Raw genomic sequence first — 14,661 nt, 5'->3', positions numbered from 1 at the left:
GAATATCTCATGCTTCGAAATGCATAAGGGAATAAACGGTATCGCTAATAACATGTGTGCTTATACTCAACGCTTTTATTTTAGTTGCAATATTCTAATTCACATAATTATATATGACATTATTATTTCTATCAGGCTTCCAGCGGTAAAAAAAAATAAATCTGCGTGTTGTATGTTTTCGTAAAACGTATCCAGATGACAGCAAAATTGATAGTTAAAGTACCTGGATTGCGGACAATATTACTTTTGATATTGCCCGGCGCGCCCTCACCCAGGCATTTGCGCTTGTTCCCGCACGATCTAGAGCGTCTTCCTGATGGAGATCAATGGTAGAATCTAACAGTTGAAGAGCGTTGCGCGCGGTACCGTCGAGCATGGACGCCCACGCAGCGCGCAGAATGGCAGCTTCAAATAGTTTGACGAAATAGGAGAAAATGAAGACAGTGTCCTGAAATGTATTTCTTGCGAATAAAGTCAGCCTGATATAAATTGTAATAATATTGGAGGATTTTTTTTTCCGGAGGATAAACGCAGGCATATACTGCACTCGCTACGACAATATTGCACTTGTCTTCGACTCGTGCAATATTGTTAAAGCTCGTGGTATATATTCTTGTATCCCCCTCAAAGCCATCCAATATTGTATAAGTATTGCTGTTATTTATACCTTACGATATTTGTGATGCGATCAATCTAAATGAATCGTTTGTCGGGAATGTTCGTTTGGAGATCCAGGCCAAAATAGGGCCACTTTAACACATCACTTCATCACATCTCTTGGTGTTTCGCCTTCCATATTTTTTTTAAACTTAAGATGGTATCAGCATGCGGTTTTCACAGCAGTAATGCTGAGATTGTGCTCTTTTCAAATTGTAAAAATAAATGACCAGGGTCTACAAATGATTCATTTAGCTCGCTCGCATCACATTTGGTGTCACATTTGATGCTTTGTCATATCACCATGAAATGTCAAGCAATACTTCTACAAAGAAAACAAATCGAAACTTGTGACAGATAAAGTGCTCACAAATAAACACTACCTATTTTTAAGATCATAATCAAACCGAACGCCACATTCAAAATCCTGCCAAGTGCTTTACTTATCAAATCCCAAAATAAATCGAACAAGCAGTACTTAAAAACATGAAAATATCAAGAAGATCTAAAGTGTTTTTTTAGTTTTTGTAGGATTTCCCCTTCCTAAAATAATTACATCCTAAAACGGGAGGCGTCGGTATACCTAAAACTTGATTGATGGTTTTGCAAGTTTAAACTGTTGGGAAAAGTGAACTCACTGATGTACGTACGTACGTACAGGCACCAGCTTCAACCTGGTAAGAAATTGCACATGAATAAGATTGCTTTCTGCCTCTAAACCGGAGTGAAATTCCCGAAGACAATCAAGTCACCGGGCACCGCCCCTTCCTCCAGTGTGATCAAATTCTTTGCCGGGAACAGCAGATTCTTCAGGGCAAAGAGAGACACAGCGTCAAAGGACTTGTTGAAGACACCCACCAGTTCTTTAGGCAGAATCTTCTTCAGGTTGTCGAGGAACTTCTTCTGCAAGTCTCGGTCATTACACTTACAGACTCCGCCGGGTGGTTTGAGGTTACCTGTCAAGCTAACACTGGACTCAGTGGCAGCGAATCCTATGGATTGGTTCTGACCGTCACCTGTAACACTCAGTGGTAAAGTGGTTTCCATATCAATCGTCACACCAAGAGAATGGTTACTGTAGTCGATTTTGCTCCATTCGTCACACCCAAACAAAGTACAAATTTTCCATCTGGACCCATATTTGAAGGAGTATTTCCTGCAGCCTGGAGAGTAGACCACTTTGGCTACCCAACCTGACGTCTCGTCTCCTGGGAGGAACTGCATTCCGGTGAGATCGACAACTGCCGTGTCGTTGCCGACTTTGACGAAGTATTCGAAGTGTGTGGTCGAACCTTTATTGCTTGTGGCGTCGGAATCAACCTTGGTCACAGGAAAAGGCGCTGACACTGAACCGCTTGTTGCTTTAGCGGACCAGGCAGTGTTAGTATTAGCATCGTCTGGTGGCTCGATAGCTTCTAAGGCGAGGCCAATACCACCATCGCCAAGAGCAGTTGGCATCACATCCTGGAAGAAGATCTTAGAGTTGATGATCAAGGAGCTATCATACGTTGATGGAATGGGCTCTTGGATATACAGCGAAGTTGCTGACTGTAGTCTGCCAGTAGTGGCTATGAAAAGCTGAAGGAGATCCCGGTTGCTAGGAGTATGGTAGACATTGAACTGGAAGTCATTGGGGTTAAGAGAATCCAGGATCGTAATTCCTTTAAGATCAAGAGTGCCGAGGTTGTAGACTTCGTAGCCGTCCTTCAGGCTGGTGAAGTAGTTGGTCAGAGCAAATCCAAAAGTTGGATTGGTGTTGCCAGCTTTGAAATTCCGGGCCGAAAAAGATCCACCATTGAGCTTGATGGCCACATTGTGCTGTGTCGAGACTGATCCTGGAACGATCGACAGAGGAACATCTCCTTGGATGAAAGCCCCATCAGTTTTCTTCACCTCAGCCTTCTCCAGTTCAATCCAGGTGTCGTTGACTAAGACAGAGTACTCATAGGTCCCAGATATGATTGGCATAAAAACCTGAGCAGAGTTGGAGTTATTCAGCAGAAACTGGAGACGGGGAGCATTGAAGGTGAAATTGAACACCGTCTTAAGTGTTTTGCCCTCCGATGTCTTGTATTCTTTCTCAATGTTGCCGGTTTCTCTGATAAAGACTGGGTTGTCTTTGCGATTGGCATATTGCCCGTATAACTGGTCATTCACCCGTTTAGCTGTCATAGAGAACACAACATCCCAACCTGCACAGACAGATGTTCCCTTCATGGCACGGAGGACGTCATCACGAGACACGGATGTTGTGGTTGTAGCCCCATCAGATGTCGAGGGACGTGCCGTAGGTAGTTTACCTGCGAGAGCCATCGGTAAAACCGACTCAATGGGCTTGACGTAATCTTGGCGAGTAAGAAGGCGCCGAGCTGCAGAGTTCATCTCTGAGGGAGTCATGGTAGATTCCTTCAACTGGGCATAGATGCGGAAGATGAGACGGACGGTTACACCTCGAGAGTAATCGTCAAACTCGATACCTTCGTTGCTCTGAGTCTTGGGCAGTGAAACCTGCCAGCTTGAGAACGGAGTGATACTGGAAGTTTTAGCACCGAAATGATCTTGCCCAGTTGTTGCCAGTACAACGTCTGGGTTCTGAACATTTCCGTGATCATATACCACATGACTGCTGGTGCTTACGTCATGAAGACCGGTGAAGATACGTGATGTCGTCTGGAACTCCAAGGGTTCGCCATCAAAACCACGGTCAAAGAACGGATTTCCATCAAAGACGAGCTCCGTGTAATACTTGCCACTATTAGTGAACGTTATGCCGCCAATCTCGACGTGGATACCCTCTATGCGGACGTAGTTGTACGAAGAAAACTCACGTTTGTTAAGGCTGATGTTGAAAGTGTAGCGCTGGTTGTTTGTGATACTATCTGGTGTCACGCCGTGAATTTCATAGATGATTGGATAGTTCTGGAATTTTGGTTGAGGCTGAACTGTTAGGCCATAATTAATATTCTGTGATTGATTTAGGATTGCAAGCTGGAGATTCAGCATCGTGAAAGACTCAATACGAGTGGGTGGTCGTAGGTACTCGTACTGTAAAGCTCTGTCCTGAATGACCATAGTGGAAGCCAACGTCATCAGCATCTGGCGCTGAAAGAAATTCAGCTTGCCAGACAGACCAATCAGATCTACCTTTTCAACATCCAAATTCTCTGGCTTTGCATTCAGGTTCACTTTCAGCTCATCAAGTCGTTTTTTCTGGCATTTGTGAAGACTGATACGTTGCTGATTAGCAGATAGATCGGCAACAATTCCTTGGATGGTGCTCTGCGTTTGAAGAAGATCTTTACCGCGTAGGACCATGACGGCAAAAACTGCCGAGAGAGTGTTTTTTGCTTCAATGGCTGGACCGGAAGCTAGGGTGGCCTCGAAGTTGACTTTCATCTCATCCCATTCAAGCGAAGACGGCAACTCTAGTCCACTGAGACCAATATCCTGGAGGGAGTCAACAACCTTTTTAGGATTAGATGGTATGGCCTTAATGGTTCTATACGTCATAATAACAGCATCAAATACTTCTACAGCCTTCTGAATTCTTTGGACCGTCAAACCGAGATCACTAAGAGCTCCGATGGAGGAAGCAGGTGCTGCGAAAGTGAAGCCAAGAGAGAAGAGACTTGAGGCGATGTCAATGGCTGCCTTGATGTTCTGTTCCGTTATCCACCTACCAACAGCTTCCTTGTATTCCTCGATCGCGTCGTTGACAACTACTCGCTGCTCGGATAGTCTGGCACTCAGTTGGTCTGCTCTTTTATTAGCCTTCTCCAGCTCATCCATCTTTTCCTGATATACGCTGGAGAACATGTCTTCCAGGCTTTGTTGATAGCTCGCCTGAGCACCGATGTAGTTTTGAAGAATCTTGCCCGAGTTAACAATGTTTTTGTTTAGGGCTGTGTCTCTCTGCACCTGACGCTCTTCAGCTTTTCTTGCTCTGATCTGCTTCTGGTAATCCATCAACTGACTGGAGGCAGTTCTCAAAACATGCTGGACATTTTCGACAACGTCTTTGTAGGCTTCGTATCGTAAGTACGGCACGGGAACGCCAGCCCCTTGGTCAGCGGCTACCACAGACACAAGATACATTGCTCTTGCCTGCAGTGTAGCCAGCTGGTCATCTTGATACTGGTAATTGCTACCTGCTACTCCAGCAAGCCACAACAAGAACCGCTTCAAAAGCTTCAGGCTTTGACCCTGAGGCACGGCGTTTGAGAGCAGGAAGTTAAGGCGAGCTTCTGCAGCTACTAGAGCAAATTGAATATCAGTCAAGCGCTCGGTGAGAATTGCCACATTGAGAGTCTCACGCACATCACGCACAACTGAGACTTGACCTTTGACTTCTTTGAATATTAAGCCATTCATGATCAGAAAACCTTTAGTATCACTAGAGCTACTGATTTGTAACCCGCCGTAAAACTCACCAAAAAAGAGGCGACTTTTGATCTCTTTTAAAGCAGGATCACTGAGGCGTAGATTTGGAGGTCTAGGGCCAGTCCCTCCAGATGTGATAACGTGTCCAAGAAGGGAAACCGTACTTGAACCGGGAACATGGATGACCGTCTTCTCATTAGAGGAAGTTGCTGGTATCTATAAAGTTAATTGTAGAATTCATTGAATATGTACAAACAAAAATCACCAAATCATATAGATCTCATTAGCAAGCGCAGGAAATATTTATAACTTCAAATAATAACATTTAACGTCGGTTTTATTTTATTTCTGTTTATATTTTTAAGAGCGCAATGGCTTCAAATGAGAGCAGAAATTGCTTTCCGTTTATGTACAAGATGAAATTGCATCTAAAGCTTTGTGTAATGTGCTGATCATGCTACTGGGTTTAACGTACCTGGATCGCATTTGCAAACACGCTGAAAACCTTCACCAACTCTGGAAATTGGAGAGCAATATCACCCAGGTTGAGCTTCTCCTGCCAGATGTTGACGGAGGATGTGGCGAGTGTTGACAGCAGACCATCTCCAACGATAGGGTCTGAGTCCTGGAACATGGAATCCAAGTCGTAAGGACAGTTGTTGGTGAAATAAGGAGCCACACCTACACCGGTAAGGTACTTGGCGTACATGGCTGCTTTGAAGACTCGCCGCCAGATCAGCATTCGGAAGTACTCGGCAAAGACGTCAAGGGATGCTAGCTCGATGGATATCACGACGACCTTCTTGAAGGTTGTGTTGGCATTGATGGCATCAGAGCGGAGAAACGGAGCAAAGATGCTGTTGGTACATGCATACTTCTCATCCTTCCAAAGACCATGTTTTAGAGAGTTCACCATCTCTGGATCTTGGCTGGTTATGCAGATTTTGCCGATGGCTGCGGTGTAACCATACCCACTTCCAGAACGAGGCGTGGTGAACAAAGCAAAGGAGGTAGACTTGGGACCACTCAGATCATTTGGACTTTTCTCGTAAACCCTGACAATATTCTGGTAATCGGTCGAGGCAAAGGCAAAGACTTGGAAGATGGTGTCACCGGTGTCGACGCTGGATACGAAGTGTGAACCGAAGGTCTCATAGAAGTCCAAGTAGCCCTCGGCACCCCGCTTGGACACGTTGGTAGAATTCGCCCGCATCTTCTCCAAGGATTTCAGAGCTGCCAGGGTGTCTGGTTTCAGGATTGTTTCAGGGTATGGATGACCAAACACCCCTCTTTCGTAGCAGGGATGGATGGCTGTGCCTATCTTACGTGTACGGCGGACTAGAGCATAGGACCAGTCCTGCTGTTTGAGATTGACTCCAAGTTGATGGGAAAGCTTTTTCAGCGCCCTGGAGCGAGCTGATGTAGGCCTAGACAGCCCAGCTAGGATAAGAGCTCCAGCAGGCCAAACCCCTGCCATGCCATTCTCATCAGAGACATCTTCAAGAGGTCTGAGCTTGATTTGGAGGACGGCACTCAGCAGGTCCTCAGCCTTGTCATGAAGAGAGATCGTTGGCCAGGACCACTCGGCATCGTAGTCAGGGTTCCTAACGATGACTTGGCCGTCGTTGAGGGCGGGTTTGGAAGACTTGTTGAAGGGCACGGAGTAGATGTCAGCCTTGTATCCAGTCAGAAGGTTGGCCGATTGGCCTAGATATGGCCTCATCACGGTATCCATGTCCATGTCAATTTAAATGATGCACCGACAGCCTGAAAATATAAGCAGTCAAAACAATTTCACTGCTGCAAAAGGTTATTGTTTTTGGAAATCCCGGTGCTGCTCTCTCTCTTTTGTTTATTTGTTTGTTTGTTTTTTTCTTGTTGTTGATGTTTTTTTTTTTTTGGGGGGGGGGGGTTGTTAACCATAACATGATTAACCTTTACCTAAAAGAAGTTAGTACTTTTCCTATTGATGTTTTACTGCAAGGGCCAAGACACCCAAGCTAGGATAAGAGATTCTGCAGACCAGACAGCTGGCAAACTGCTATTCCAAGATATATGAATCTAAAGTAAGGTTACACCTCTATGTTCCGACACCCCTATGTTCCGACTGCACATATTCCTATTCCTAACCCTAACCCTAACCCTAACCGGGAGTAACACAATCTAGGTTGTCGGAACATAGGGGTGTCGGAACATAGAGCAGTCACCTAGAGTAACGTTTGGATAAATATATATTTTCAATTATCATTTACTGTCGCAGATGATCACGGGGCAGCTTTATGTGCATCGTGAGTCGCGAAAGAAAGTCGTGGAGACAGTAACTGAAACAGTAATTTAAAGTAGAACAAAACTGAAGGGAGACAGGAGCAGATAGTTTCAATTCTCAATTTGGTACGAAAAATATTTTAATGAATGATTTCATTTAAGCAAGATAGAATGAATGAATGACAAGCATGAGTTCCCCCACTGGTAAGTATAGACCGTGTAAGTCTCGCACATAAAGGTTACGATTGAATTTCCGGGCTGCGGTGTATTGGACTTTTACGTGTGGTTTATGTTGTTTTCTATAACACTTTGTTTTTACAAAGATCTGAACCATGAAACGGCCACAATTATGGATGATAAATTCAAAATGAATTTGACAATATATGAAAACTTTCATGCTGTCCAAATTATTGAAGAAAGCAGAAAAAACCCTGAGCACCAGGTTGCAACGTGATTGGCTCATTGTCGGGATGGGAAAGCCCGGTCCCCAAAATCCCTGTATATGAAAACATGGGGGGGGGGGGTTGTTACATAAATTATATTTATGTACATAAATTATATGCGACGATCGTCTTACACTGCATAATGGTCTACGCTTTGGAGAGACCGGCGCCGTGAACTAGAACAATGGCGAATGACGTACGTATGACGTATCTACACCTTTTCGCTCTCCTTTTCCCTAATTTGATATATCGTTTACATTTTGTAAACTGAATTGAAAAAATATATGTTTAATTTTTATTTATCTACCTTTCAGTGAAAAGAACGTCGTCAAAACAAAACTATATCAAGAAAACTACTCGCTTTACACTAAGTTATATTTCTCGCAAACTCTCGTACGTTCTCTGGGTCAACTCACACACTCTAGTACAAATAAAACACTATACACTGTAACATGGATATGTTACAGACTTATGTCTATCTTGATGAACAAACTCCTATTGCAAGTTTCTAACTACTTTGAATGTGTAATTCCCAAACAACTCTAATAGTTGAACTTTTACATTTAAAATTCAACTTCTAAAGATCCAAAATCCTTAAATTCCCGGAACGCCGAGGTGTTATGGTATGGCATCAGAATCGCCAATCTACCAAGCAAAATATTCTATGGGGCACAGAAAGCAAATCCAAGTTGAGACATACGACAGCCGTAATATAAAAAAACGACATGAAGCAGTCATTGTGTACGACCATGTGATTCACAGGTGAATGTTAACTACGGATCAAGGTAACAAATTAACTCCAAAGTACTCTTTTCCCCAATCAACACATGAACTGAACACTAATTGTGCAATAGTAAAAGCGACAATAATGTGAAAACATGAAATTTTAATAGAGCAATAGATCCTACAATGTAGCATCTCAAACTTAATTTGGGACATGCACTATTCTTGAAGGTGACTCACACAGCAAAAGCCGATCCAAAAAGGACGGTCGTGCACGTACGCCCATTCCAGGACGACTCATCACACCATATTATTTTAGAGCTTTACTCCCCTTTGTGAACCATTGCTCAATACAGTCTCACCAACAACGACTGGGTATTTTCTCTCATGTAACAATAATCATATTAATATCAGTGAATCATCGGTTGACATGTCCAATCTGGTTTAAATAATTAATTAAATAATTACGTACAATATTCTGGGTACCGCGCGTGACCTTTCAAAAATTCCGATAAACCAAAAAGTGTACACGTTCGTAGCGGGCTCAATTTGTTTCTCAAATGTACTGGGAATGACAGATCCTGTGCGAGCGTCAATTTACACAAAAAAAACATGTAGGTGCTCATAAAACATCGCTGTCTAAACCCGGCTACTACGCATGCGTATGGCATGACGGTTTTAACCGCCATGTTAAGGGTCTTAATACGTAAGTCAGCAAATATTCATGTGAGTCCCAGTGAATTCGACTTAGAGTAGACCTAGTCTGAACATGTGGGACTGTGTATTAGGCCAAAAAAAAAAGTCTCCGGTTTCTGGTATGGAGCTTGTCCAAAAAGTGGTGCGGCGACGCGGCTTTTTTTTTTTACCCGACTTTTTTGCTTCAAATGTCGGCTGATGACTGCAAGTGGTGCCCGACTAAACGTAGTGAAAATATATGGGAGTCCAGATAGGCCACATAAAGCTTACTCTCGATCATAACCCCATCTAAAAACACGTTAAAAATTGTGCAGCAGCAGGATTCCAGTCAAACCAGTGAGTTTGGCGGTTTTGAGACATCATCTTTCATTGAAAAAAACTTTTTTCATTTTGCTGACGCGCATGGCTACGGCGACGCGCGCGCATACCAGAAACCGGAGACTTTTTTTTTTTGGCCTTATCGAGAGTCCCAAAAATCAATGTACCGAAAACATGCAACAAAATAGAATGGCGCATGGAACACCCGGTCCAACACCCCTTTAGTACTGCATCAATCAACCGTGTCAAAAGAAACATCTAGTACCGGTGTCTATTTCTACACATCTCTCCATAGTCTGCCACCAGACTACTAAAGATCAGTCTATTTTTCCAAATATTTGGACTTGTACCCCAGTTTAGTCTCTATAGGATTCACATTGAAATCACTCTCAGATGAAAATATTGAGGAAAACTCTCCTTGAAATTTGATTCGAGACTTCAATTTTGGCTGATGAAATACTTAGGATCTTGTCTTTGCGTCATAAAAATTATGGAAACTCTTGTCTGGTACTAAGTTTGAGGACAGTTTAAATTGGTTTTGCACGTTTTTCTGCACTTAACTATCCGAAGTAGACCCATGAATGTGGTCGGAAGATTTGCAACAAGTAACCATATTAACCATCTGACGAAAATTTAGAATTATCAGATGCAGACTGGAGTTGATGATTTAACCCAGCAGTACAGATCATACCAGAAGGGCTGAAATTGATATTAAATTTTCCAACCAAACAATGGACTAATGACTAATGAGTTAGATGCTGGCTTAAACATTTTCCGATATGATTTACCTGCAAGTGCAACACAGCCAAAATTTGCCTCAAAACATACCCACACTACCAGAAATAGGCCACCTCCGGATCCAATACAGATCGAATGTTTAAGATGATAGTTCTAAGGTAGCTCTACAAAAAGGGCTGTAATTTGGCTCTCTTTTAACATCTAATTACTGTCGCCATTACAGCCCTGCTGCTACCCCGGCTAAAAAAAAGCAAGATGTCGCTTCACCAGTAGTTGTCTTTCGAATTGGATTCCAAATATCTCCCGAAATACATATCGCTGAACACGTTTATATACACCATCGTATTCCTGAGCGTCGAGTTATTCGTACATTATATAATAAACATGTCTAAAAATATCGTACATTGACAGGCCTACATGCATTTTGTTTTGAAAGCAATAAGAATATTCAAGCATGTTGTGACTGGCTCGCCGCCATGTCAAATTACAGCCCAGTGCGTAGGGCTTAAATAAATAAGGTAACTTACGATTCGGAATGAATGTGAAAATGTGCCGTTCTTTTCGAGAGCTCATCTCGCCTTCGTGACGTGGACACGTTAAACTCCCGATTCGTTTAAATGGCGCACAGTGATCGTCCATGCTCTGATGTGACACGGAAGTATAAGTGCCCAACGGTAATCGCGGACAGCTTCTTCATGGTCGCTCGGAAATTATGAGGGTGGGAACCAGTTCATGCATATAGGCTGCTTCCGACTCTCCACTATCATTCGGAATGCATTTGTATTTACAAGCGGGGACCAGTCTTTATATGACCCTACCTAGGGTGCGTTCGATTAGCTTCCACGTGTGTACACCGGGTTGACATTCGAGGAAACCACAAAATGAGGCTAATCGAAAGCTGCGTTGTATTCGCTTGGCTTCCAGGAAAATTAAAGGGGAATTACAGCCTGAAATCCCCGAAAGTTTCATGTTTTGGATTGCACTTATCTTATTACAAAGGTCTGATTGAAAGGAGAAACAAACGTTATGTCTTACCGTTCCCGAAAAAAGACAAACAAAAAATCGGTTGTGGACTTGTGTGGCATACAAAGTCGTGTACATTCAATGCACCGTACACGTTGTGCGCGTGGTACCAATACACAAATGTTGTTTCTTACACGTCCGCAGAGTGCGAAACACTATGTGGCTGGATCACAACTATCACTGAGCTCTATTTTTCGGAGACAAAATTGTGACCCCCAAAATATTCGTTGTTGTATGGTTCTCGCAAAAATAACAAACAAAATCCCAGTTTGTAAAGGATGGTAGTGTGGACCTATATTCTACTTTTAAATGTTCTTTCTACTTAATATAACCTTGTTTAGCACATGGTTTGTAGCACAATTGGGTACATTTCAGGCCGCAATGTCCCTTTAAGGTCAAGGGTCGTTGAGCGACGGTACTTAAAATGTAATTACGCATCAGTCTGCTCCATCTCGATCATTGGTCTGAATTATGTCCGTCCAAGTTATCATGTTAACGGAGATTCCATCACGTTTGAGTTATGAAGCTCTGCATAGTTTTCACTCGCTGTGGTTATCGGAACGGTGAACACACACTGATTATTATCTGCCGTTTATTTCTTAGTATTTCTGAACAGACGAGGCGGTTACGATATCCACAGTTCATTTTGTATGTACACAGTTGAAAAAAAAATGCAACAGTCAAGGAGAATGTTATTCACAGTAGCTTATATCTGTACATGTGTACACAGTTTAGTTCACAAAGTTCACGGATTTCAATGACTTCCAGAAGCTTTGTTCAATATTCTCGTATAATGATCAAATGATGTCAGGCAACATGATAAAGGTAAAATAAAGGAACAAAATCAGGTAAGAGATGGATGTCAGCTTCCACTGTACCAGAAAACACTAGCTGGTTTTTCTTATTTGCGGAAAAAACCTTTCTTTCTCTTCTGATTTTTGGCTTTTCCGCAAAAAGTGTACACGTTCGTAGCGGGCTCAATTTGTTTCTCAAATGTACTGGGAATGACAGATCCTGTGCGAGCGTCAATTTACACACAAAACATGTAGGTGCTCATAAAACATCGCTGTCTAAACCCGGCTACTACGCATGCGTATGGCATGACGGTTTTAACCGCCATGTTAAGGGTCTTAATACGTAAGTCAGCAAATATTCATGTGAGTCCCAGTGAATTCGACTTAGAGCAGACCTAGTCTGAAAATGTGGGACTGTGTATTATCGAGAGTCTTAAAAATCAATGTACCGAAAACATGCAACAAAATAGAATGGCGCATGAAACAACCGGTCCAACACCCCTTTAGTACTGCATCAATCAACTGTGTCAAAAGAAACATCTAGTACCGGTGTCTATTTCTACACATCTCTCCATAGTCTGCCACCAGACTACTAAAGATCAGTCTTTTTTTCCAAATAGTTGGACTTGTACCCCAGTCTAGTCTCTATAGGATTCAAATTGAAATCACTCTCAGATGAAAAATATTGAAGAAAACTCTCCTTGAAATTTGATTCGCGACTTCAATTTTGGCTGATGAAATACTTAGGATCTTGTCTTTGCGTCATAAAAATTATGGAAACTCTTGTCTGGTACTAAGTTTGAGGACAGTTTAAATTGGTTTTGCACGTTTTTCTGCACTTAACTATCCGAAGTAGACCCATGAATGTGGTCGGAAGATTTGCAACAAGTAACCATATTAACCATCTGACGAAAATTTAGAATTATCAGATGCAGACTGGAGTTGATGATTTAACCCAGCAGTACAGATCATACCAGAAGGGCTGAAATTGATATTAAATTTTTCAACCAAACAATGGACTAATGACTAATGAGTTAGATGCTGGCTTAAACATTTTCCGATATGATTTACCTGCAAGTGCAACACAGCCAAAATTTGCCTCAAAACATACCCACACTACCAGAAATAGGCCACCTCCGGATCCAATACAGATCGAATGTTTAAGATGATAGTTCTAAGGTAGCTCTACAAAAAGGGCTGTAATTTGGCTCTCTTTTAACATCTAATTACTGTCGCCATTACAGCCCTGCTGCTACCCCGGCTAAAAAAAAGCAAGATGTCGCTTCACCAGTAGTTGTCTTTCGAATTGGATTCCAAATATCTCCCGAAATACATATCGCTGAACACGTTTATATACACCATCGTATTCCTGAGCGTCGAGTTATTCGTACATTATATAATAAACATGTCTAAAAATATCGTACATTGACAGGCCTACATGCATTTTGTTTTGAAAGCAATAAGAATATTCAAGCATGTTGTGACTGGCTCGCCGCCATGTCAAATTACAGCCCAGTGCGTAGGGCTTAAATAAATAAGGTAACTTACGATTCGGAATGAATGTGAAAATGTGCCGTTCTTTTCGAGAGCTCATCTCGCCTTTGTGACGTGGACACGTTAAACTCCCGATTCGTTTAAATGGCGCACAGTGATCGTCCATGCGCTGATGTTACACGGAAGTATAAGTGCCCAACGGTAATCGCGGACAGCTTCTTCATGGTCGCTCGGAAATTATGAGGGTGGGAACCAGTTCATACATATAGGCTGCTTCCGACTCTCCACTATCATTCGGAATGCATTTGTATTTACAAGCGGGGACCAGTCTTTATATGACCCTACCTAGGGTGCGTTCGATTAGCTTCCACGTGTGTACACCGGGTTGACATTCGAGGAAACCACAAAATGAGGCTAATCGAAAGCTGCGTTGTATTCGCTTGGCTTCCAGGAAAATTAAAGGGCAATTACAGCCTGAAATCCCCGAAAGTTTCATGTTTTGGATTGCACTTATCTTATTACAAAGGTCTGATTGAAAGGAGAAACAAACGTTATGTCTTACCGTTCCCGAAAAAAGACAAACAAAAAATCGGTTGTGGACTTGTGTGGCATACAAAGTCGTGTACATTCAATGCACCGTACACGTTGTGCGCGTGGTACCAATACACAAATGTTGTTTCTTACACGTCCGCAGAGTGCGAAACACTATGTGGCTGGATCACAACTATCACTGAGCTCTATTTTTCGGAGACAAAATTGTGACCCCCAAAATATTCGTTGTTGTATGGTTCTCGCAAAAATAACCAACAAAATCCCAGTTTGTAAAGGATGGTAGTGTGGACCTATATTCTACTTTTAAATGTTCTTTCTACTTAATATAACCTTGTTTAGCACATGGTTTGTAGCACAATTGGGTACATTTCAGGCCGCAATGTCCCTTTAAGGTCAAGGGTCGTTGAGCGACGGTACTTAAAATGTAATTACGCATCAGTCTGCTCCATCTCGGTCATTGCTCCGATTTATGTCTGTCCAAGTTATCATGTTAACGGAGATTCCATCACGTTTGAGTTGTAAATCTCTACACAGTTTTCACTCGCTGTGGTTATAGGAACGGTGAGCACACACTGATT

General features: G+C 42.5%; 1 protein-coding gene across 1 annotated transcript; it reads right to left on the bottom strand.

Annotated features, from left to right (window-relative positions):
• Positions 1 to 804: 804 nt before the first annotated feature.
• On the bottom strand, positions 805 to 11,055 carry LOC119734556. Its single transcript, XM_038208124.1, has 3 exons — positions 10,748 to 11,055; positions 5,513 to 6,804; positions 805 to 5,253 (listed from the first exon to the last, which is right to left on the bottom strand). The coding sequence occupies exons 2-3, from the start codon at positions 6,776 to 6,778 to the stop codon at positions 1,372 to 1,374; spliced, it is 5,148 nt and encodes a 1,715-aa protein (XP_038064052.1). The 5' UTR covers positions 6,779 to 6,804; positions 10,748 to 11,055; the 3' UTR covers positions 805 to 1,371.
• Between the last annotated feature and the right edge of the window lie 3,606 nt (positions 11,056 to 14,661).

Source organism: Patiria miniata, unplaced genomic scaffold, assembly GCF_015706575.1.
Source record: "Patiria miniata isolate m_02_andy unplaced genomic scaffold, ASM1570657v1 HiC_scaffold_1, whole genome shotgun sequence".
In the NCBI taxonomy this organism is placed as follows: Eukaryota; Metazoa; Echinodermata; class Asteroidea; order Valvatida; family Asterinidae; genus Patiria; species Patiria miniata.
Note: the sequence above shows the minus strand (reverse complement) of the source record. Positions and strands in the feature narration are given on the sequence as shown.

What these genes read in the sequence shown, in the direction of transcription:
- LOC119734556 (XM_038208124.1), bottom strand. Translation starts at nt 6,778, where the DNA reads ATGGACATGGATACCGTGATGAGGCCATATCTAGGCCAATCGGCCAAC. An exon ending in TGTTTGCAAATGCGATCCAG is followed by an intron (nt 5,254 to 5,512) that starts GTACGTTAAACC and finishes TTAACTTTATAG; the next exon opens with ATACCAGCAACTTCCTCTAA.